At 32.4% G+C, this 26,269-nt stretch overlaps 1 protein-coding gene across 1 annotated transcript in view; it reads left to right on the top strand.

Annotated features, from left to right (window-relative positions):
• LOC145727779 (uncharacterized) overlaps nucleotides 1-25,291 on the top strand; it is an 82,244-nt gene extending 56,953 nt beyond the window's left edge. The window contains exons 5-9 of the mRNA XM_081977601.1: nucleotides 2,117-2,315; nucleotides 3,155-3,918; nucleotides 14,499-14,729; nucleotides 14,920-15,153; nucleotides 19,835-25,291. Of these exons, the coding sequence (XP_081833727.1) occupies nucleotides 2,117-2,315; nucleotides 3,155-3,918; nucleotides 14,499-14,729; nucleotides 14,920-15,153; nucleotides 19,835-20,189 (1,783 nt within the window). The 3' untranslated portion in view covers nucleotides 20,190-25,291. The remainder of the gene's footprint in view (nucleotides 1-2,116; nucleotides 2,316-3,154; nucleotides 3,919-14,498; nucleotides 14,730-14,919; nucleotides 15,154-19,834) is intronic.
• The last annotated feature ends 978 nt before the right edge of the window (nucleotides 25,292-26,269 follow it).

Here is a 26,269-nt window from a genome sequence, read left to right as displayed (position 1 = left end):
GTATTTTTCAACACTATGACGGACTAATTCACGTTGATGTTAATTAACTACAAACCAGCAAATTGCGATAACAGAGATATTTGGAAATTTCAAAAAGTTTGTGAATTTGCATCCCACGCTTAAAACCTAAATGTATTTGCCAATTTTCAGCTTTATTTTCTGTTCAAGAATTTGCATGGTTAGTGGTCTGGAACGAGCCGAAATATTACCACAATTTTGGAACAGCAACTCCGCAAAATTAGCGTTGGTTAAGTAATTTCTTTATAACTCTTTATACTGGTTGTTCACATTAAAGAGCCTTAAAATTCTTCTGTTAAATGCATTTTTGGCAATTTTACTATAGTTATTTAAGTACCTACATATAATGGTACTTAAAAGTGATATTTTCTAACACGAAAACCTTACCTTCTTCAAATTTCTCAAAACGAAAAGAAACTTAACTCACCATGCAACATAGATTCTACTCACAATTAATTTTGGCAGCTCAATTTCTGTGGTTTTTGCCAGACACAAACCACCAATCAATCCTCTTATTTTCGATTTTAATAGCATTTTTGGCTTGTTATTTTCTTCTTTGTTTATTGGATCCAACATAGTTTTTTTTAGTAAAAATTTAAGGAATCATCACAACTGAAACAGTAACACTCTCACACAAAATGTAATCATAATTTTTATAACAAAATAAACTTGTACCTATTTTTTTTATCAAAACACTGCGTTTTCACTTTGATTATTTGAAGTGCTGGTGGTTTTTGGTAATTGGTACTGATAAGAACACCAAAATCGATTGGTTTAGTTTAATATATACGAGTGTGGCTAGTCCTCTTTTCGCCAAGCAGACGATAATGTGACAGTTATCACGTGACTGCGCTAATCGTACACATTTTGTCACGTGACAATTGTCAATTTTTTCGTTTTTAGAGGTTTTGTTTCAAGTTGCCTGAAGTTGTCCGAACTGGAATATTATGACATACCTCATAATAAAGTTGTATTGAACTAAAATAACTACACATATAACTAAACTAAAGGAACTAAAAGCCAAAAAAAGGTAACAAAACGTATTTCTGTCCGTGTTACATAAGGAAAAAAACTTAAAATTGATTGTTAAATATGACTTTAAGGTTCTACATTTTAAGTAGTTTTAATAAACAGATAACTCAAACTAATAATACTAAAATTGCACTAATTTCAATTAACTTCTGGCAAGAATTTTAACCAAAAAAATAAATTCATTAGTTAAATCAAAAGTGATTGGATACGAGTTATGCTCCAGATGTGCTAGAAAGTAGTAAAGGTTTTATGGATCCATTACTGGCTAATTACTACTTGCCTATTTACCCTTTGAGATCATTTGTAACAAAATTGATCAGAAAAATATCATTTAAATTAAAATAGTTAAACATTACTAACGTAATAAAAACATTTCCGCGTAAACCGTGGGCAAAACGCAAATTATTCCCAGCTAAGCTCTATTTTAAAATTAATGAGGCTGTTAATGAGCAGAAAATCGTCACTTCCAGAAGCTTCAAGTGGCAAACGGGATATATTACTTCAGAAAAGAGCTTTAATAATTCATTGTTGAAATGCGCCGTAATTTACCATGGTTGACAGATTAATATGAGATAATCGGTTAAATTCTAATCGACAGCCGTAATAATTACGGTGGGTTTAACAAGGGCACGTGGACAATCACGGGAAATGTTAAATACCTCTTAAATGCGGGAAAAGTTAAAATCTACACAAGTCAACGCATTAATTGGAACGCCAACAAAATGAGAAAATTACCGATGTAGCGGGCTTGCCATAAAATGTGAAATAAAAACAACCTGCTCGCAATGTTTTATTTTTGTTAAGCAAAAACGCTGCAATCAACGTAATTTCAGGGATGCTAATATTTACAATTATTTAGGATTATAAACGTACTGTAATTGGTAGATGTTAGCAGCAGTTTAGAAAGGTGCACCAAGTCAAAACTTATTATCCTGGCATTATACTGAGAATTTTCATTCTAGTATTCAAATTTCCCTCGTCCTAAAAAACTCGTCGGTAAAAAATTATCGGTAATTTTAAAGCTCTCGTGGTATTACCCCCAAAAAACTATTTCGCTCGTTTTAAGCTTCACAACTCAAGTTTCAATTTTACATCAACAAGCTTATGCAAATATTTGCATGATTCCGTATGAAACCGACTCTACAACCACCGAACTTTTCGCAATTTTCCCCACAACTTTCCAAATATTTCCATCGCTCGAGGCCACAATTTTACCGCTGGATATTAAGCAGTATATCAAAACGCAAGGAGGAGAAAGCGTTTCGGTTAACCAAATTTCTCTTGTTAGATTGATTTAATGCATCAGGCACACATTGGTAACAATCTGTCTCTATTAAAGGACCGATTAAGAGAAGTGTCGAATTAATCATCTGCGATCGATAGAGGTCTGGGACGTTGCCTATTATCGAAACGTTCACCTTTATTTTAATTACTACTAGTAGAGCTTTAGTAAAAGTTAAAAGTGACTTTTAAAGTAAAACCTTACATGAAAACTTAATGATATAACTATAATAAGCTGTTTGTTTAGCAATAGTATAGTTTCAATCTTTCTTCTGTCTTGTGGCATAATCTTTTTATAAACTTCGCTTGGAGACATACATGAAATCACTGAATTTGGGGAATTATTGATAAAAACTGACACTTTCAAAAAAGTTTAAATGCTAATCTAAAAAATGTGCTTTTGAACCTTCGGTAAATATTTTTTTAATGGGAGAAAACCGCCGAAACTTTTCAGACTACCGGAAGTTTGCGGTTATCCGCAAAATGAAAGCGCGAATGAATGTTGCTTTTATCGGTTTTATTTTTGCTAGCTAGTGCAACTTGGATTTTCTTGCTTTGTGTACTAAATTTATTTTGAATATTAACGGTAAGCTCTGAGATGATTATTCAGAGCCCTGAAGATTGTTGTTAGTAGCTTTAAATCTTAATTGTCTTGTTAGTTTGATTTAAATTTTTTAGTGAGACAATACTACTAAAACAATTTTAGTCATAAATTAACTGAAATTGAAACTCTTTTTTTGTTTCAGTGTGACAATAGCAGACTCACAATGAAGAAATTGAAGATTCCAAACCAAAATCCAATACGTTAATCTTGAAGCACTAGACAATGAGCGATCTGATATTTCTGTCCACTGAACTGTCCCTAGATCTAGACTATCATAATCTAACCCTTAACGAAAGTGACTGTGAAGGCTCTGTGAACGATTCGTTGAAAATTATGAGTGTGGAAAAAACATGGCTACACCCCTGGACTTATTTGGTTGCATTGAAAACCACAGTGATGGCTTTGATAATCATCGCAGCATTGCTCGGCAATCTTTTGGTGATAGTTTCAGTGATGCGACATCGAAAATTACGCGTTATCACAAACTATTTTGTAGTGAGTTTAGCTTTAGCTGACATGTTAGTGGCCATTTGGGCCATGTGTTTCAATTTTAGCGTCGAAGTAACCGGAGGACAGTGGATTTTCGGTTACTTTATGTGTGACGTTTGGAACTCTTTGGACGTATACTTTTCTACAGCCTCAATTTTACATTTGTGCTGTATAAGTGTTGACCGTTATTACGCAATAGTACAGCCACTGGACTATCCACTGATAATGACCAATGCAAGACTGTTTATGATGTTAACTATAGTGTGGTGCAGTCCGGCTTTAATGTCATTTCTACCCATTTTCATGGGATGGTACACCACTAGTGAACATTTGGAGTTTAGAAGGAAAAATCCTTCGTTATGTGTGTTTGTTGTAAATCGAACTTATTCAATTATTTCGTCCAGTGTAAGTTTTTGGGTCCCTGGTATGGTTATGATTCTGATGTACTATAGGATTTATGTGGAGGCTGATAGACAAGAACGGATGCTTTATAGGTAAGTGTTTTTTACCTACTAATTGTTCCAGATCAAATACATTTAAATAGTTTAGAAACTGTAGTGTTTACATTACAACTTCAAAAACCAATACAATTTACTCTAATATGAAACACAAAACTTATTATAATTCTGATAAGGAATTTATTGTAACTTAGCTAACACCATAAAGGAATTGTGTGTTTTCAAATAATCATACTTTTGATGCAAAATTATATAAAAAGAGTACAAAGCTTGTTGCTTTATAAGTCTCATTTCTGTTCCAACGACAAACTAAAAATATTCTTGTTTGTGTTAAAATAATGGCAGGTTTAATGTTTAATATTTTCTTGTTTTTTTTTACTGAACTACCTTACGACTTTCAAGTTGTAAAGGAAATGCAATTTAAAATTGCTTGTCAAGTGCAGGTTATTTCCTAGAATATTGAAATTTCAGCTTTTGACACTTAATGCTGAACAGATAAATTCTAAAATTCGATAATCAGAATCCAGGAAAAATAGGAAGCAACATTCAAAATGTGTTTACTTTGGTTTGAGTTTCCATTAATATCTTGTCAACCTTTTTTTGAATTTTAAATCGAAAAGTAAACTTTGTAGAGAACAGCAACTTGAGTTAATGATTTCTTTTCGTTTCTTCTCTTAAACTTTCTACAATAAACTGTTTTTTCAGTTGAAAGAAAGCTAAAAGTTTTGCTTCGATTGTGCAAATTATAATATTCAGATACGCAAGTTATGAATTGACTGATAAAACAACAATTTTGATTTACATTTTTAATACAGCTATATTTCAATTACGTTTCTCACTAATTAACAAAGTGACGAAGGTTATGAATCCAGAAATATTAAAATAACAGTTTTCTATAACGTAGATATCATAAGCATTATTAGTGTACTGCATGGAAATATCCTAGTTATTTTTGCAAATTGCAACAATATACATTATCATTATTGTATGTTAAATAGAAAAAATGTATGATCTACAAGTTAATGGTAAACAACGAAACGTTTATCTACCATCTCGAACAACAAAATGAGCACTAGGACAGTAATAATTATCATAATAGCATTATCATAAGTTATATCGTTATTCTCAAAGAGTTAATCCAGTTTACCTTGAAATAAAAATCTTAAATTGACAAAATGGGTCTAATCAAATTTAGGATCTTGACTCGGTATTTCAAAAAAATGCAGTTTTCAAAAACATTGTAACTGAATATTAGAAAAAATTATTGTGCATTGCTTGGATTTGGACAACTATGCATTTGTTCCTGTCAAAGTAAAAATTGTTACTTTATGAATTTAGTAATATTCTATTTCATACAGAATGAGAGAATTAAGTTTGTTAATTAACCAATTGTACACATTTGCTTGAGTAAATTTTGTTGCTATGATACCTAAAATATTGACCCACTTTCCTCATCGCTGTATTACAATAGCATGAATAGGGGTCCGACTCCCTGCGATTTTATCAACCGATATAAATTTATTATTATAGCTTATTACTCTCTCTACCAAGGATATCATTATTATTGTTTGAGTCTTGTAGCTTACCAAACTGCAAAAGTTTCTCCAAAGTTTTGAAACAAATTTACTTAACGTGCAATTTAATAGAAAAAACTTTTCTAGAAAAAGGGGAATAAATAACAAACCGGTTTTGAACTCTCCCAAACGCCATACTAAATTAACTGGTAAACTAAAAAAAACAAAAGGTCAAACTGGGCTAGAGAGTGAAAAGGTTTATACAACAGGGTCGTCCCTCATTAATTATTCCTTCTGTTGATCTCCCACCTTGTGCTAATGTCAATAAGTGTCTACAATAAAGGGAAGACAAGTATTTCATTAAAAATATAGAAAATGGAGCAAGACGATGAAGAAAATAATTAAAAAATACTGCTGGGTTTGCTCGTTTATCCTTCCTTTTATTGCGATCATCCCGGCAACAAGTGTGGGAGGAAAACTGTCACTAACAGACCCAAACAACACTATATCTTAATAAGGCTTTTAAAAAGAACGGGAAATTCAATTGGTAGAAATAAATTGAGTTTACTCCATACCAGGGATTAGTATTCACTTGGTTGCTAAAGCTCTCATATGTCCACATCCTATTTATATTTTAATAGTCATTGTTACAATGAAAAGCAAACTTCATTGTGAGTTAGCCATGTTGACTGTTCCCACGGTTACTTTTATTTTGTACTTTTATGAGTTGGAGAATGACGCCAATTTCCAATACGAAGCGTCGAATTGCTATCTGCCTTTACAAAGGAAATTGATAAAGCTACATTCTTTGCAGTACAAAAGATAGCCGACTTCCATCTATGGCCACATTTCAAGGATTTCACCAATATTGGTATCATTGGTGTATGGTGCTTTAAACCAATTATAAAAACGTTTTTGTTTCAGTTTTCCTTGTTCAGAAATAAACCAGTAATTAATTCATAATTGTTTTATTTGTGCATGACTCCTGTGTAACTTCATTAGTACAGTCTTTAAGGAAAGAGTAACAAAACTCAATTTTATTGGTAGTTGGTGCAAACAGAAGAAACAGAGAAATCTCTCCTTAAAATAGTTCCACGGTATTTCGTTCGTATCAACTCGATTCAATTCAAGTTCGATTCTTCCTAAGCCAGTTTAAAAGTAAATCTCGTTAAGTGGACCATTTCTGCGAAGCCGAATTAAATCAGTCCATTGTCTTTTAGAGCTTATTTCTATCCTGAAGCACTTGCCGTGGAAGTTGAATGTTCAAAAAACTTTTGATTGCTACCGTTCGGTAAACAGCGGTGTTGACAAGTCTTTTAAAGTAAATTAATTAATTAATTTAACAGCAAACAACAATGTGATACATTTAATTTTGTTCTAGAGTCCTTTCAGAAAGTGGCTTTTACTGCACTGAATTTAACAAGATTAAAATAATCCGTAAATCCTTGGCTTCCTTCTTTTACGACTGGCTGGTTTTAGTAAGACTGGTCTATTTTTAGGAAGTTGCACATTTTTAATTAAATTTATTTTGGAATTAGCTGTTTTTAATTATTGAAGCTAGTTTAGATATAACCGCAGTCCTAGAATTATTAAAAGCAATTTAGATTTATTGCCGACATTTGAATTTATTTTGCTTTTCAATTTTCCGTTGATGCAGAAAAACGAAGCGTGAGAATGGAAACGTAGGCAGGCTTTTAAAAGCCGTCAAGTAAAAACAATACGGTCTCTCAAAATAATGAAAATGTCTCCATTTTTGGGATAGTTTCAGCGACTGTAAAAAGCTCAAAATGTTTTGATTTCAATAAATTTGCAGCACATTTAATAAATCAAATTATCATTTACTCTTAGTATCTCACTTTATTATTTGCAGAATAAGCGTATTGGAAATTCTATTTGCAATCGAATTGAGCTTTTAGTGCAAATTCCCAAATACGAATTAAATTTAATGCTATTATTTGAACGGATGTATTAGACTGTTCATTGTGTTGTTTCAATTCCAAATAATTGACGTATTATACATTAATTTGTTGTTTACCCTAACCTAACCTATATTTAAATATATTATTTGCAGCAGTAGTACATCTTAATTAAAAATATAATTAGTACAAAGAAAAACGTTTGGTTACTCGTATTTTTTCTCATACAGAATTAGTAACAAATTAGTTTACTACTTATTTCTCCCCAAAACTTTCTAATTGGCCATCGCAAATAACAGCAAACTTCCTATTTTCTCAGTCTCGCGTTGCCCTCAAGTTTCCGCACATGGCATGAGTTTAGAAACTTTTTTTTCGCTGTTAAATAATCTACACTAATTTAGCGACCAACCGTGGAAACGAATTACCTTCGTTACATCTTCAACCCACGGAAATCCGAGAAAAAAGATATCTGAAAACCGGAATAAAGAACTTACACGTCACGTATCCTGAATATTTTATATTCAAAATCTGGGGTTATATCAAGTTTTTCGCTTGGAAAGAGCGAAAGGTCAAATTTCACAAACGACATCCGACCAGCTTGTTTACTCAGAACGAGGGGTGTAGTTTCACCTTAAGTTTTGTGGAGGGTAACGAAACACAACTTTTCACTTTTCGTCTTGAATAGATTTAGAAATGTCGGGATACACGTCAGGTGAAGGAAAAAATGTTGTCTGGAATTTTAAAGCGTAAAAAATGGTTTGTCAGAAATACTTTTTAATGTCACAAGTTAAAATTTGGAAAGCTCTGATGCAATTTTTCAAATGTCATCATGTCACACATATTTTTGAGTTTAAGTCATCAATATAAAATCGATTTTATGGTAAACTAAAACAGAAGTAAACAGTTGTTGATACTGACCTTATCTACCCACTTACTAAAAACATCAAGCCAATATTTTTCTTTTATATCAACTCTATATAAATGAATTGAAATCAACCTAAAGCGTAGGTTTATCTGATGTTTTACCTAGTTATTGATTTCTATGCAGTCTCCGGTTAAGAAACCAAGCAAAATTAATTCCGTTCCAATAAAAACATCAACTTTAAATAAAACGTGGGTAGATATACAACCAAATAACTAACGTTGACAAAACAGCAGAATATTTCAGTGTACCAATCTGTCTGCCCTGGACATCCTGTTTTATTTCTCATTTTTTAAATCCTTTTTTTTGCAGATAAGCTAAACTAAACATTAATTTTTGTCACACTGGAAAAATATATAATTCATTTTAAAGTAACTAGAAAGTCCAAAATTGCATGGTATTTGTACTTCCAGAAACAAATTTAGTTGATTCTTTTACGACTTTCACCAGACACAGTAACATTACGCTGATATAGTAAAGTCACCTGTTGGTTTCATATAGTATATGCGGGGCATATAGCGTCACCTGGATGTAAGTGATGCATTTTCTTCGTTATATAAGGAATATTACGGTGTTGTTTCAAAATTGAGCTGACCTTTCCATAAGAAATTGCTTCAGTAAATTTCATTCAACTTGAAATAACAGAAGAGTTTTAGTTACACTAGCGACACTCATATTTTATTAATAATTTGCTTGAAAACTAAGTTGGCATTCTAACAAAGTAATCGTTTCATTTTGAGAGTATGCTCACATTTCTCAACATACAGCATTCAATTTTAAAAGCTTTTCTCCGCCATTTTCCAGCAAAGAGGAATATCCAGGTTAAAGCCATTATTCGATACATTTTAGGCGCTTAAAAATAATTCGTGCTAATAACTTTTTGAGAGTTTTCTTTAGATTCTCAAAGACAAAGAAAACTAGCTTAAGAGCATGTAAAATTAACTGATTTTTGCTATTTAATTAAACAAACTAAATTATATAGATGAATTTACTATAGCATTAAGACACCGAACAAAAAAACTAAAAGTTACTGCAAGCTGTCTTATCTTGTCAAGCAATAAAGCTCGAATAACTTCCTTTCCTTTATACGTATATCGCTCTGCTTTCCGTTTCCTGTCAATTTATCTAGCTTTAAGACAATCTCTATAGTTCAGGAAAATATTAAAGAATGTTCCAGTTATATATCACAACAGTTTAGCAAACCGATACTTTTACCGTAGACTGGTAAAATGCGGCTTAATTAAAATCCATTGATGGGTTTCATGTTTGGTTGAGTTGTTATTGCGTCCACAAAATGACTATTTTACTTCGATAAAGAAAACATAAAGCAAAATGCACCTCAATAAATAATTGGTATGGTAAAGTAAGAATTTAAAATGGAAATGGTCTCCGAAGTTGAGGGAACTTTTCATATTCTTGAATTTTCCGCCTCTTGTACGTCTGCAAACTACAATAATGGAAATTGTACGGTTTGTTATTCTTTTCAGTTATTTGTCAGTATCAAAACAGCCGTATAATTTGTGATATATCATTGTAAACATATTTCAAAATTGAAAAATCACCATGTACATTTTTACGATCATTTGATACATGAAATGATTATATGAACTTGAGGTAAATAAGTGAGAAAGTGAGGGTGGTTTATAATCAACTTGATTCTTTAAGGATGAACAGCTTTTGTTTCTTTAAGCTTTAATATAGAGTCTGATACAAATTTTAGGTTGGTTTGTATCTAAACACCCCATAAATTACATATCTGACTTGTTTGACTAACAATTAATTTTCTTTAGTTTAAAAATCAATTACTCGCTGTAACCACATTTAGAACAAAATCTTAAATAGTACGTCTGAAGTTACATTCTAAATCTCCGGGTAATATTCAGAAGTTCTAATATTTTACCCCAACTGTGAGAAACTTGGAGTTTCGGTGGAATTTCCTGTAGCTTCCTCTTATTTATATCTGTTTATTTAACATTCAGACTTGGTAATATTGTGTTTAATTACTTTTCCTAACTAAATACGATTTGTTTACCGATTTGATATACGAATTAAAATTTGTTAGTTTGTAAGAAAGCTGTTATGTGTGTTAAATTAGACTGTGTTAATTAGAGTTATAATAAGTAAAGTGTATTAATTTATATTAAATGCCTAAGAAAACACCGTTCAACCTACACCAAATATAGTTAATAATGTCTCTCAAACCGTGATTAATGTTTGGAAGCGAAAATTCGTTTTCTAAATATTATCTGCCTTATTCCAGTGAGATCCCTCCGCCTGCACATAATAAAATCTTATATAACTTGGTGTATTTTCACAAATAGCAAAAACAGATTAATCTTTTTCAGTGCTTAGAAGCAAATTTTCAGAAGTGAGTTATTTCCCCAACAAGAAATTAAATCGGTCTTTTGTCTTTTCGAATTCAAGTTACCCTCTTTCAGTGTCCGATGTTTTTGTTCAAGTAAAGCATATAATAAATAGGTGAATAACGTCATGAATAATTTATGTTTGGTAAGAATGCTCAAACTGTAGTGTTAATAAAGTTTGTGTAGATATACGAAATATTTTGTAAGACCTGATGTTGTGTGTTTATTTTCTAGAAGTGGTTTAATGAACTAAAGGTTAAGCTGACGAGGCAAAAGGCGTTTGTACACATTTGCTCGAGTTTCGGTAAACACGTCCCAGGCAATAATCAAAAAGTTGCAGAGCAAATATAAAACATCACCTTGACCTTTAAAGCAGGAAAAATCGCGAATTGTAAGCAACCTAATTAAAACCCGACAATATGGTTTTCCACACTAAGACAATATTTTTCCCACTCTCATGGTTTTGGAGTGGTGCCGAAGGACCCTTCTGGAGCCTCCGTAGTGTTACTTGCTCAGAACTCTAATTACTTTCTCTAGCGTACGTTGTAATTTACCACGGATGTGTGCTTGAATTGTTGTTTTAATTGTCTGAAAATCATTAGCCTTGGCGAGTGTTAACTATTCGGAATAAAACCATAAAAAAGTGATAAAATTCCGCCACTTCATATATGGGAAAATTTACTGCTGATATGGGGGCACTAAACAAATAAAATTGAGGGCACTTGATCAGATATTATGAGACTACACTGAATTGAAAATTGTTTTTTAGTATTTTCGATATACTATCCACTGCAATAACATACAAATTTTCAATTTTAAAGTAAAGATTTGTACAGACTGTCAGGTTGCTGTGACGCAAAGTTGCAATTTGCGTCACATTCGACCCGTTTTCCTGTTCGAAACATGACTTAACTCTGGATCTGACGAGCAGCCTCTAAATTTATTCTCCTGCTCTATCCACGTGTTCTAAATTCAATAACACGAAAGATCAATATCGGTCTGCTATACTGCTACAAATCCAGTGTAATGAGCCCTATAAATTTCTACCTGACGGAAGACAAGATTTACAGAACGAAAAGAGCATTTTGCTTTACGTCAACCACTCTAGGGTTGCAACAAACTTAAAACTGTGGTGATTTATAGGGTTAGCTTTAGGGCTAGATGAATTGACAGGAAATTGAACTACTATAGTAACATCTACCGGAGAAAGTGCGAGTTATATGAACATTTTGAATATGCTTAACATGTATATGTAAATTTGACAATTTGCGGTGAGGTGTTTGGTTAACTTTTCATTTACAAGTCATGTACTATTAAATTAAATCTATATCGATTGTCACTGCCTTCAACTCATTACAAGCCTACGTGAATTGAAAATTGAATCCGTAAGCCGGGGAGTTTAAATTACCAGGTTCACACAACATGGAAATTACATTTAGTAACATTGATATCTTAAATAGCTCTGAGCCTAAAATAGCCAAATCAAATTAAAACCTCATCCATTTATCCTTGACTTGAGATAAAGTTTACCCAACTTTCCTCAAGTCTTACAATAATACAACTCCAAAAGAAAAATATGTTCTCACTTTAAAATCCAATTGCTGCAATTCAAGGTAACTTTATGGAATGCTATTAAAACTTTCTCAGATAAAACGACTTACGAAGTTTACTTGACCATGACCTAACAATAACGTGTAACAAAGATGACTTTTTTGTTACTTAAGTGACTAGAACGTAACGGTAAACTTTACAAAAATACAAAATTTGTTACAGAAAATATGTCATGACATTTTATATTTATTTAAATAGAAACTTTTTTTGTTCTTTCCTTCAAACCTCTATATTTTATCATGCAGAACTAGAAAAGCTTCGAAACATTTACATTGTAAATGGCAAAATAATATTTCAAACGATGTCACAGCATTAATGGTCTTAAAGTTTACCTCTTGTGAGCAACAAGAAATGAAAGTTTGTCCACAATTCGTAAATGCACCTGCTAAACTCCTGGCATGAATCTGAAATTAAAATTTGTGATAATCCCACCGAGAACACCGTACAATTTGAAATAGTCTTTCGGTATGTTTTTTCGAATTTGCATAGGAATTTTCTACGAAACCAGAATTGAATTTGCATACATTTTGATGTAGAAAGCTGCTAAGCTTTTTGTGATGGCTTTGTTATCAAAAGGTTACATTTTCATATTTCACTGTGTTAAATGAAAACTTTAATAAAATGTTTGTTTGCTCTTTGCGCAGATGTCTGGATGTTTAAATTATTATTACAGTCAAGGGGGTAAGGTAGATGTTTATGACATCAAGACGATGATTTTAGTAAAGTTAGGACCGTCTGGCACAAAGGTTTTGAAAACACCCGAAGGCGACTGGTAACTGAGAGATTTATAGCCATAAATATGAGCAGAATACTAGATTTTGTCCATAAAAACTTTGATTACTTTTTGGGTAAAAAGTGGAAACTAAATCATAGAAACTGTAAACTCGTAAAAAGTGTATTTTTAATCCTGTGAGCAAATATTTTAATTAGCAAGTGAATGGCAGCTTTCCAAAATTACATTTTCCTGGAACACATCTCGCGCCACCTGATGTTCTTTGTTGCTCATATGTTACATCTCGACTCAGAAAAGTTCCTCATTGAAAAGCAAACTTTTCGCTAAAGTTAAGACTTTAATATATCTGTCGGAGGTTGGATTAAATTTGAATTTTCAAAGCTTTTACTAGAAATCTTTCTAGTGTTTAAGAGAATTTATTATAAGTCATAAATGAAAATTTTACATAAAAACCAACACTGGTAAAACTATACATCTTTCATGAGTGCTATAAACAAAAATACGTCTTCCTTCCTGCATTGATACAAGCTCTGTAAATATGGAAACAGCACACATGGGCGCAATTTGAAGTACATAAATAATGTATGAAGCTGTCCCTACCTAACTGACGGGAAAGCCTTCTAATTTCCAGAAAGGTTTTGGAGGTTTTCAAACCGTTCGTTAATGGGTCTTTTCAAGCAGGATAAAGAAACAACGCAGACTCGTGCACAGATAAATGTGTATGAATGAAATACGAATAGAGTGTAGATGAGCAAAATGGATTTAAACCTGTTGTTTTATGTTTTGCCAGGAGTAACAAATTATAGCAGTAGTCTGAGAAATTACCACGCCTGAAAAAGTTATTAAAAAGCAGTTCCCAAAGGACGACAAAATGGAAACTGTCTATTATAATGTAAGTACCTGTTAGGAAAGTGTCGCATTTGTCTTTATTTTCACATCTCTGGAGTAAGCGACACTAATTACCGAACTCTGATAACTCTCTAAGGAACTAAATACTTTTAATTGAAAAGTTACTGTAATAGGTTTTAAAAAAATTCGGGTTTTAGTTTGAAGCTTAACATTTCAAGTAGGCGTTTATGAGAAACTCAATTTCAGAGAGTTTTATTATTTTTAAAGGAAACTCCTAAAACAACTTAAACGTAAATTTATTTGCGTTAACGAGTCGCTCCGGAAAACTTTTTCAATTTCATTACAAAAATTGATTAATTTTTTGTTTACGAAACTCTAGACTTTAACAAGATGAAATATCATTCTAAAATTTCAACGTTGTGCAACAGCAGTTTTTATAAATATCTATTATAGACACAAGCAAGTGCTTATTAATAAAATTAGCTGATTATCAAAAAAAATGGGAAAGCAAAGTTTTTGATCTTTTTTGAATTCTTCAGAAGATTAAAGACCGTTTCAAAATTTATTGCAAAATATCAAAGTTGGAGTTGTTTACTACAGTTTTTTTACATCTTTGCTGAAGAACAGAAGACATTAGCAAGTTTACCCTAAAAACTACCCAATTTAAGTAAAAACTTGTGTATACAGTTTCCTACATATTTTTTTCAGAAACAAAGTAGCTGGAGCTCTTCTAAATGATCATCTGCAAATCAGCGGAATTTCGTCAGGATTAGAGGAAGTTGCAGAAGTAAACGTAGATGTGATATCTCGCAAATCTCAGTCGTTAAAATCTTCCAATTCAACGCCAACTCCATCACTGAGATCTATCCGATCCGACTCAGTAAATCAGAAAAATTCCTTGAGATACTCTTCTACACCTAATAGTTCACTTAAGTTAAGGTTAGAAATATTGTGGTTGTCATACTGAAACCATGTATTGCTTTAGCATGATTTAATGAAAATTACACACATTGCAGCTTTGATCACATTTTCCTGTATAGACACGTAACACCCACACTAACCAAAACCACTCACTGACATTTGTGATAGCAAAAATACTCAATACTAACAATTTCTGCTTTGATTTCAGGAGTAAAGTGGCCGCAGCACTGTTGAATAAACATTTACAAATCAATGGCATATCAGCGGGAATTACATCGTTAAGGCAATCTCTGGATGGAAGCCTGGAAACGGAAAAAAGCAACGCAACCGCTGCATCCGATCCAGGAACTAGTAGCAAAATGAGAAGGGAGAGAAAAGCTGCCAGAACGTTAGGCATAATTGTGTCAGCGTTTTTAGCGTGTTGGTTGCCATTTTTTCTTTGGTAAGTTTCCTGCTGCAATCTTTCCAGCGTCCAGATTCAAGAAACAAGACAAGATAAGATGAAAGAGCGGAACATGTTTCGATCATTTTTCATAACGTTTAGCTAGACAGCGGAACAGTTGTCAGGTTCCCTGTTCCCATTAAGAAATTTCTTGTCGGCGGAAAAAAAAAAGTCGATGGCACGTGTACAGCACTAAATTACAGCACGTTCGTGATGCCTACGTCAAGGCATGTGCTCTTCCTTATATTGTTCACGAAGTATTAAACAAAATTAATTTTTTCGACTACTGACTTTGAAAGTACCTCATGTACGCTTCCATTTCAAAGCAGAAAGTGGTTATTTGCCGCACGTGTACAGAAAGTGAATCATTTTCTGTCCTAGAGCGTTTTCGCTTTCTACTAACAATCTACCCACCAACTTTTCCACCAGCGTTTTTATAACAACGCTTGACATACCTGTTTGAAATAAAGCCATTCCGTCAATATCGTCTATATTTCGAGCCGAAAGTACTTTTGCCGCTTTTACATGCTTGAATGAATTTTCATGTACAAGCGGCAAATAACTACTTTCCGCTCTTAATATAGAATGTACTATTACCCATTACGACATGTATAGGACAAGTGCCATTGGTTTAGTCAATACTTCTACGAGGGACAAGTATGAAGGAATATTTGTTTAGAGTCTCAGGGGCAACGAAATTGTTTTCTTCGAAGCTTGACTGTCTTTTTCACTCTAATTGAATTTTCGTTACGTTATCGAGTGTCTCGCAGACCCAACTTTCTTATTTGGTTTTTCGCTTCAGGAAATATTTTTCTTTATCTTCTAACTCGCTTTGGTTTTTTCTGCGGTTAAAATATAATCTAGAGAACGTCCGTCAACGGAGTTTCTCATTTAAATCCTGTTTAGTTACAAATTTAGTTTCCATCCCCGGCTAATAATTGCGATCTTGAAACAAAGGTTTAGCACGACGTGGATCCTAATGTGTGGGGTAAAGTTCAGGTTTCGCTCAGACGAAATAAATAGCGACAGACTGTATTGTATAATAATTCATTGTCTAATTTCGTGACATATACATTAAGCGTATTATTACCTTTAGAAAGGTCTTTGAATTTTGAGTATGCTATAATTTTCGCCTAAACAGAGAGTAAACTGTTAGGCAATATTTGTCTGTTTTAAGGGTTGTTTTAACATCAGAACACAGTAACACTCAAGAGTGACAGAACAATAAAAAACAATGATAGAAAAAAAAGAACTTTTAAGTAATTCAGAGACAATCATCTCGGACCTAACAGCTGAACAATTTACGGCATAACCTGCAAACTATCCGCATCGAAAACGCATAAATCAAGTTTCAACATTTCAAATTTGGCTCTGCGCCCTATAATTGAATACACCTACCCCGGGCATTACTAGATAAAACATAAATTGCGCCAAAACTTGCGGACCGAAGAAGTTTATGAAAGATATATGAATAACCCGAAATCCTGACCTTCCCATTACTTTTAAATAAATAATATTGTTAGCTACGAAAGTTGTCTTTGCCAACCCAAGAAAGTAAATAATTCATGGAGACTTTGCATTAAATTATTCCTATAGTTAACCCTGAAAGTAAAGTATGGATCTTCGATTTTGATCAATGGATAAAAAAATCTGTTACCTGTCTATCATTAGTAGTATCAAACAATAACTTTTCAGAAAGTTCTACTGACAGTCTAACGTTTCCCAACTTGTGTATAGCCTTAGAACGATTTGTTCCACTAACACACTAAATTGTAGTTTCCAAACTTCGAGGCAGTTTTGTAATTAAATTAACCGTGACAACCTCCTTTTGCTTTTCCTTCATACTTTGATATTGCGTGCCATAGGTTAAAAGACTAAATTACCCGTAATAAAGTACCCAAATTTGCAACTTTTAACCTATTCAGAGTTTTAAAATGAAGAAAACAAACGAGTTTTTCGGTTGTTGGCCATTCAGTGAATCCTGGTCGTCGATTTATATTAAGGTTTTTTCTCACACGGACACAAACGTGATAAATCTTAATTAGGGGAGGTTGTTTTAAGGGCTTTTGTCTAAAATAGAAGCTTCCCATGCCAAGTATACTATTTATATAGCTAAAGCTCTTTGTATAGCTTTGCCATGTCGAAATTAAGTTTTTGTTTAATACATTCTTGTTTGTTGATAGAGTTATGAATGTTTGGAACAAAGAAGATTTTAATTTAAAACGTTATTGGTTTTTTGCTTTTAAATCTTGCGAAACCAACTCCATCCAACAATCTATAAAATTATATTGATAAGAAATACCATAATCGTACAAAATCCCCTTTAGTAAATCAGAAAGCTTTTCTTGTGACTTTAATCAGTTAATGGAATTTTCTTTTTTAATATAAGTCAAAACCAATTTTGTATATAAAAAATGACCCTTCAAATAACATTTTGACATTTAAAACTTTCACATGACGTAGATTTCATAATGTATTAAGTATAAAATTTAGCACCTGGCGATGAATGAGTTAAATCCAGCTTTGTACGCAGGGTGTTAATGGAATATTTCGTTGTAGGAACAGAATCACAGTAGTAACTAACTTAGCATTAAAATAGAACAGAAATGAGGTAGATAGTAATGCAGAAATGATATTAACCTTTCCCCGAGTGCATTCAAAACAATTTAAACCCAGAATGGCTTGTTTGTATACTAATTTGAAATCTTGTTATTACGAAAATCCAAAGAGCCGCCCAAATCTTCATAGGCTTTATTTAGAATGGTCTACTACGTATTTGCAGGAGGTCACGTATTTGTTTATACCCAGTTGAGCAGGGACGATTAAAATCGATAGCACCGTAATAAATAATCCCTGGTTAGTGTGCTCTCAAAGTGAATTTTCAAATTTTAGCAAACTAACTGGAAGTTGAAGAAAAATATTGTTTGACGGTTTGGTGATCGATTTGAAAACCGACCCCAGCATTGTTATATAACCGAGTTATATTTAAAATTTAATATTTGATATCCTCAGCTCGTTTTCTTGTCAGACTGATAAATGAATAAATGCCAAAAGAAGATCATCTTTAAAAAGGGGATTGTTTGCGTATGCAATGCTTGACATGGTCCGAAAATGATTTATGGTGGGAAAGATTGTGTATAAGCAAATAATTTTGAAAACATTGCAAATTTACCGAACTAGATTGAGTAAAGTGAAATAGCAAATTTACGTCTTAGAACAGCAGTAATAAATCTAGAATCAGCAGTAAATCTTACATGGGTCACTAAGGGGAAGTCTGCAAATTTATTACTCTTCCTTGAAAACGGGACATTGATTACCAATCTAAGTGTAAAACAGTGATTTAGACTTAATTACGATAGCAATTTATGTCTAGCTGAATAGTTTATTAGAACAGTTTATGTATTTATTAGAGTTTTTCTTCCATTTACAGAACTTTGTTAATGAAATAATTGCGAATCAATAGGGACGCAAATACTGACTTTAAAAGCTCTCAATCAAACGCAAATCCTACGCATTGCATCCACTTTTGTAAACAAAATGTTTTCAGGATAAAATATTCCTAAACACAAATTTAAAAAACATCGACATCTATTTTTATAAACTGGAGTAGCTACTGCTAGAGTTTTTTTATTTACTTTCAAAGATTTCACTTAGAAATTATTGTTTGAACTAATTGATCAGAGAATAACTGCTTAGAATGTATAATATATGCTTAGTCTCGACTATTAGTTTTGGTGTAGATTAATGGCTTAGCTAAGAGCACGAGAGGTTGCCACACAGATAGGTATCAATTAGAGCGATCTAGAAAGGAACAATTTATCTTCAAACGTACTTAACGTACGAACATTACATACTAAACTAGTCATAAATACAGGAGTAGGATCATAACATTGATTTAATGCCAAACCCTTTGCAGATGATTTTATTTTATGTTGGCCTCAAAGTAGTAAATAAAAGTGAAACGTCTGGAAGAATAATTTATAATAAACCTGGGGTACAACTTTGGGTTTAGTGTCGTAGGCCAACTTTATGATATCCTCTGACATGTTACATTAAATGTGTACGTATCAACGTGTATTACTGTGGATGTCCAGGCCAAGATGTTCTGAAAAGGTGCCATACATTAATTATTCCTATAAACAGGCCTGATGACTGTTGAAAAAAACTATTGAAATTATAAAAGACTTTGAGAACCAATATTTCCTCATTTTTAACCTTTTGAAATCAAATATCACTGAAAACTAAATAACCAACCGATGTCTATCTCTGAACATTTACGTAGCTTTGAAAAGCTTTTATTAAGTTTACCCGGAATCATTGTAAAGCGATTCAATACGACACGGTTGTGTCACGCAATTCAGCAATTTGTTTTGGTCTTTGTTCATTACTTTAAATGTTAGAAAACAATAAATGAGACGGTTGCAATGCAGCAAAGTTAGGTCGGGGTGTTAAGAAAAAATATCTTTTTTAACCGCCATTTTAGTGGCAATTCCAAAGCGATGAAAGGACATTTATGCACCCTAAGATAATCCCCAGAATTTTTGGGGCTTAGCAATTTCCATAAACGTCTGGAAAAATGTGCCTATACGCAATTTGGGAGAATATTATGGAAAATTGAATACCTTATTATTTTTTATATTTTTTACACCAACAAACCTAATAAGAAATTATCCTATTCTAGGTATGTAATATCAGCACTCTGCGGTAACCAAACTTGCTACAGCCCTCCTTGGGTAGTCACCCTAGTTTTTTGGGTGGGATACTTCAATTCCGCCTTAAATCCGCTGATCTACGCCTACTTCAACAGGGAATTTAGAGTGGCTTTCAAGAAAACCCTGCAGAGTTGTTGTCAAATGATGTCCAAACTTTTATGCTGGAGGTGGAAGAAGCAACAAAATGCTCCGATCTCTTATAGCAACGCGTCCAGTGAAGTACCTGGAAACTATATCACCCGGGACCATAATATTGTACCAAGGTGCAGTTATAATATTTCAGAAGGAGAGATTGTAAACTTACACAGTGAGGCTGTTATTTAAGTTATGCAAATATTTTTCAGTTAGTTTGGTATACTTGAATCAACACGGTAATTTTGCTCAAAATGTTATTGACTGATGGGAAAATTAACTGTATTATGTATGTAGTTTAAGAACATTTTAGTTTTTATGCGAAAGAAAGCAAAATGTAACAGTAGTTCTTATCATATCATATAGTAATTAAAAGTTGAGCGTTTAGTTTAATTAAAATTTGATGGCAAATAGTTTTTTGAAATTCAACTGTCTTTCATCTTCTTTTCCAACTTAATTTATTCAATATAAAAAGCAGACTATGAGATTCCGAGACATCTTACCGCATTAAAATTAAATACTGGCCGTGACTTTTGAACTTACCCACAAATATTTCAGTACATTGAGGCTTTTTATCAAGCGCTTACCATAAATTACTTAAGCATACCGCGAGTTGTACTCGACCGAAGAAAATGCGAAAGAGCACCGAAAACAATGTAAGGCTAAACATTTTTCAAAACACGTTTTTAATTGGTTAACCAAGTTTTCCGATGTAGGGCTAAATTAAATACGTGAGCGGATAAAAATTTATAATCCAAAGTGTTCTGTCGTCGTGTCGGTTTTTAAAGGAAGATTCATGTGAAATGCACTTGGGTTTTAGACCTAGTTGGAAAAAACCGTGCTGGGATTGTATGTATAAACCTAAAAATGCCGGGAAATTTATCACCCTTGAGACTTAAACTACAGCTTCAGCTCTATGTGAGTTTTTCACATGAAGTAACTTGAACTCGAATTCAAGGGACTTTGTCAATTAAGCGAGTACAAAATGTATTTTTTCAAACAGAGACTAATTGCTACTCTACGTTGAAAAATCTATTTCGGGTAAAAGTTACGACCTGGATGGTAAACAATTGCGAGTTTCATTTAACTGCTGAAACTTACCTAGGCTAAACTATTTTAATTAACCGATTTACCTTCCAGGATTTCTACGCTGTTTCACAATAGTGCATGTACGATGAAACCAGGAATCCGGGAAAATGTTCTACATAATAAATAACGACATTTTTAATTGGGGTGTTTTTAAAAAAACATATTTCCGTAAAGTGTATAGTGATAATAATTAAAAAGTAGCATAATAAAATAGCTGCCAAATTGTTATTATAATTTAAAGGCTTTCTGATCCTATAATTTGCTCAAATATATTCCCTTTGATGACAAGCTACTCTAAAAGACTTTGAAGAGAAATTCGATATTTAAATTTAGAGATTGGTGGACTAGATTTCCCTTAAGGATGGATTTTTCCCATCGTAACTATCTACTTCATCGTTATGTACTATTACATAAATTTCTCGAGGGGAATATTTTGAAATTTGCAGAGTAAACTTAATTCAGGGTTGGTGTAGACTAATTTTCCTTCTTTCAATTAATAGGCAAATAGAAAGTACACAGAAATTGCAAGAAAGCTAATTTCAAAAGGAAGTTTTGTTTGATCGTTAATTAACTTCAGTTTAAGGATTTAGCTCCTGGTGTTTCCGTAAGAAATTTTAACATTCTGATCCTCTTCTGATTTTTAACATTTTTTGTGTGGTCCAATTTTAGGGTTGATTTTTTGCTGATGTAAAGTTCAAATAAAACGAGGCAACCCTTCTAAACACATTCAGTTAATTAGACTTTTATTCACTCCGAAATAAGGACAGAATCAAACAATATATTGTTTATTTCTTTAAAACTAACAGCTTGAAATGTAGAAACAACAAAAAAACCTTACCATAAACTAGATTATAACACGTTCACAATATCAAGCGCCTATTTACTGGATGGATTGCAGTAGTAGTCGGCTGACAGAAGTATTTTTCAAGAGGGCTTGAGCTTCGCCTCTTTCTACGGCAACAAATCCCGCTTAATGCTGCAAGAAACTACTCGAAAGCTTATTCAAAAAGCCTGAAATAACTTTCGTATACAGATTAACTTCCGAGCATTAGTAGCGGTTTTACTTTGGTTAAAACTTTAGCGTTAAAAGGAAAGCAGTTTAAGCCCAAAGTTAAAAAATAATTGCTTTTCCAGCTGTAAATGTGTTTTTTGGAAGTTGCAACTTTTTATTTTTGTGCTTTTAAGTGTAATTCCAACTTCAGTCGAATAAAAGCAAAATTGAAAGTTCAAACTTTTATAAGACTTGACATGGATCAGAATTCAATAAAATAAAAAAGCCCTTTAAGTCTATATATAGCAAAGCCAGACAGCAATCTCAACATTCCATGACCCTTACTGGACTTTTCCTGAAAGGATTGTAGTGAATTTCAATATAGTAAAGAGGATTTAATATATTCTGGAGAGTTCTTAATTTACTGAAATAACCAGTAATATTTCATGGTTTTTCGATATTTTGCTCCTGGGCCAGGTGGTTTTTAAGGGCACATTTTTAAGCGGTATCACGGCCAAATTAAAACATTACAGCCATTTATTCAGTAAAAGAACCTTTTTACGAGCAAATAAAACAGGAAATCGTTTTATCTCGTCCAAACCTCCAACCATTAAATTAATAGTAACGCTTTACGTGTATAGTATTTAATGTGTTTTTAAATTGAGGTCAAAATGACAATTTATCGAATAAATTAAAACCTTGCTCCAGTTTAGTAAATCATTTATACCTCAAAAGCAAATACTCGTATAGAATTTCCACATGACAAACTTTCTCCAAGCTTGAGATATTGTTAGGTCAAACCAACGAAATTATTATTTTTCTTCTGTGGTAATAGATTAGAATATCTCTAAAGATTATATACTTTTGACAGTTGTAAAGTATTCAGAATAAGTAAAATATAGATACATCAAATTCTTACAAGCAAAATCAAATTTTCTGTCATAACGTGATGTTTTCGACTAGATTGCTTGGCAAGGGAAATCTGGAATATGTTGTACTACTTTTCAAGATTATTTCGAAAGAGATCAAAACTCCACATATAAATAAGCTATTGTTCGCTAGTTCGACGGATCCAATTAATTAACCATTCACATAATTCTAAAACGTCCATTTTCGTTGATTTTGCACTTCAACGATCACGCCTGGTTTAAAGTGCATTTGCCTAGAATAAACGCCACTTCTCTTTCGTTTGATTATCGTTATCATTAGAGCGAAATTGACGAAGGGCTCCATAAACTGCGAATTGACATTTAACTGTAGTTTCAAGCAGCTGGTCAATGCAAAAAAGACTAGCTTATATCGGTTTGTTTTGATTTAGCCCGTGAGATTTACCACCTCAATTTATCGAGATCGAATTTCTGACCGAATTCAAGTTCTCTATTGAATCAACTAACTTGCTCTCCAGTTCACGGGAGTATTTCAAGCTTAAACCTTGGATGTGTTAAGGAGTTGGAAACTCGAATTACTGAACATAAGTAGGTGTTTGTAAAGATGTTCTTGTTAATGCTTTTAACCTCAACTTAATGTACTTTCAACATTGACGTTTTAAAGTTTATCCTTAATTTTACTTCTAAAGAAATGTCGCTATCTATCACTTAAAGCAGCCATACAAAACCCACTCACACTCTATCAATCAAGTTACAACCGCACTTTCTGAATACGTACCTACTCCATCACATCTTTACCTCAAACATCTTTAGGTTTTTAGGACTAAGTAAACAAAGTTTATACATCAAATCATCCCACTGTGGATTTAATACAAACTGTTTCATCATCAAGAATTAAAACCTGAATCCAGCATAATTTTCGACTGATAGTCAGGTAAGCTTGAAATTAAAAAATTGGTCACGTTTATGAAAACTGAATTCAATTTGTAATCAAAATCAGAAAAGAATAAATTAAACGCAAATTAAGTGAATATCGAATCGGAACGAGAGCAGAAATCCTGAATATCATAAATGAAAATTAACCCCTCATTTTTAAGAACAAATTAAATATAATAATTTAATTTCACTTTGAAAGTATCTGTAAAACATCTCTGTCATGAGGTTACCATTTTTTGTTTTGAACTCTCTTAGTCTGGTAATTATGACTTTCCATTTTCACATCTTATAGACCGATTGTGACTGAACTAGCAATGACGAGGTATAAAAGTAACATTACGTTTTATAATGCTATTAATACTACCATTTCTAAATTTTCTCCCTCGTTAAAAAAGTCGGGAGTCATTGATTCTTACGGCAAACTGCGAAGGAGCTTGAGTTAAACCGCAATTTTAGTATTTTATACCTCCAAAGTATGCATTTTCCGGACATTGAACACTGGATTATCCTAATTTTTCCATTCTCCGGGGTTAGAATAATTCGTTAAGTTTAAGCTCAATTGTGCAGAAAAAAGCTTGTATTTGCTAAAATTTTAGAGGTTGTTTAGTTTTTGTATAGTATACAGGGTATTCAATAAACTACTCCACAGCTCAATCCAGTAGGTTTTTTTCATTTTGTAACATAGAAAATGTGAGTAATTATAGAGAAACGAACACCAGGAATTTTCAAGTCAAATAAAACTCTTATTAAATGTTACCCTATAAAAATAATGAAAATTCTTGGTAAAGTTTAAATTTTATTAATAGGACAATCTTGTAATTTATTATGTTCCGCATAGTTGATTGGTATAATATGTAAATACTGGTTCTCTATTAAGGTTATTTTTAAAAGCAATAAAAAGTTTTATTCTGAAAAGAGCATACAATTTTAATATGTTAAAAGTTATAAATCTATAAAAATCGACCAAATATGTACAATCCAAATTTCTCTAATTAATGTAAGTAAATATTTTAGTTGTATTCGCTATTTTTTTATTGTATTACTACGGCTCACAATCAGTAAGATATTTTTTAAGACTTGTACAAAATTATTCACATATAATTGTACATATTGACAATTATACAGTGTGCCCCAAATTTTAAGACAATAGTAAAATCATGCCCATGGTATCTGTTGTTTCTCAGTGTTTGGGACGCTCTGTACACTATGTAGAGTATTGTAAAATATAGAGATTGCCAAACTGACACAAAAAAATAGTAATATATAATAAAATGTGCAATAAACTGATTATAGCTGTAAATTAATATATTATGTCTATATATTTTTCCCAGTATAGCTAGAATAGACGCTATACAAGTGTAATTGAATGTAATAAATGAATATAACTAACTGTTTCAGTTTTTTTTATGTGATGACCATTTATCCAAATAGAGTTGTGTTTACTAAATTTGAGATTACTGTATATTAAACACAGTGGTCCATAATGACAAAATTATAAAACTTGTCTTTTTACTTTTTTTGCAACACCCTATACAGGTTTATAATAATAGTAAGATCCTGGCATTTTTAGAACGGTTAAATTTAAAATAAATATTACCAAAATACTATTAAAGTTTTGAGTTTCACTTAGTATTTAAACACACTTTTGACTGCTTATTTGCAAAAAGTCAAATTCTGCTTTTAGAATAATTTGATTTTCTTTTATAACTTTCGAAGTAAAGAATTTATGAAATACAGAAAACTCAATTTTCGATAAGACATTCGATAAAAGAATTTAACTTTGTTTAAACTTCTAATCGATTATAAAATTCAATAAACTGCGTTAAAGTTTGGCAATGACGGATTCTTCTGGTCGACCTTTTTTCCTAACCTAATACTTAGAATCAAAGAGGGTGCGTTGTTTAGGCTCTAGTCAAGAAAAACATATATTCTGACATTCATATTAAAAAGAATTCAAAGAAAGAGGAAGGCATTTTAATCATGAAAAGTACTTCAAAATTTCTATTTAGTTCACAATGTTTACATTTACATCGTTTTTTACAAAAAAATCTAATTTACTATACTCCACAAACATTAACTCATAACCGTAATTTTGTAGTTTATTACATTAAACTTCCAACACAACTCTTCGGCCGTTATAGCAACATAGTTTTCAACTTGATGATAGTTTGGAATTACGTTAGTCAGTACAATTACTGTCCTAGGCTATTAGCTGGAATACGGCAACATGTGCAGAAAATTTCTATAATGGGTGTAATCGAATGTAATTAGTAATAACCCCGAGTAATCGATAAGGTGTAAATACAATATTTGCTTAAAACATAAGTAAAGAAGAGACATATAATCATTTTTACAAACGTTATTAACTT

The sequence above is a fragment of the Ips typographus genome, linkage group LG4 (genome assembly GCF_016097725.1).
Source record: "Ips typographus isolate SLU linkage group LG4, UJ_Ityp_2.0, whole genome shotgun sequence".
In the NCBI taxonomy this organism is placed as follows: domain Eukaryota; kingdom Metazoa; phylum Arthropoda; class Insecta; order Coleoptera; family Curculionidae; genus Ips; species Ips typographus.
Note: the sequence above shows the minus strand (reverse complement) of the source record. Positions and strands in the feature narration are given on the sequence as shown.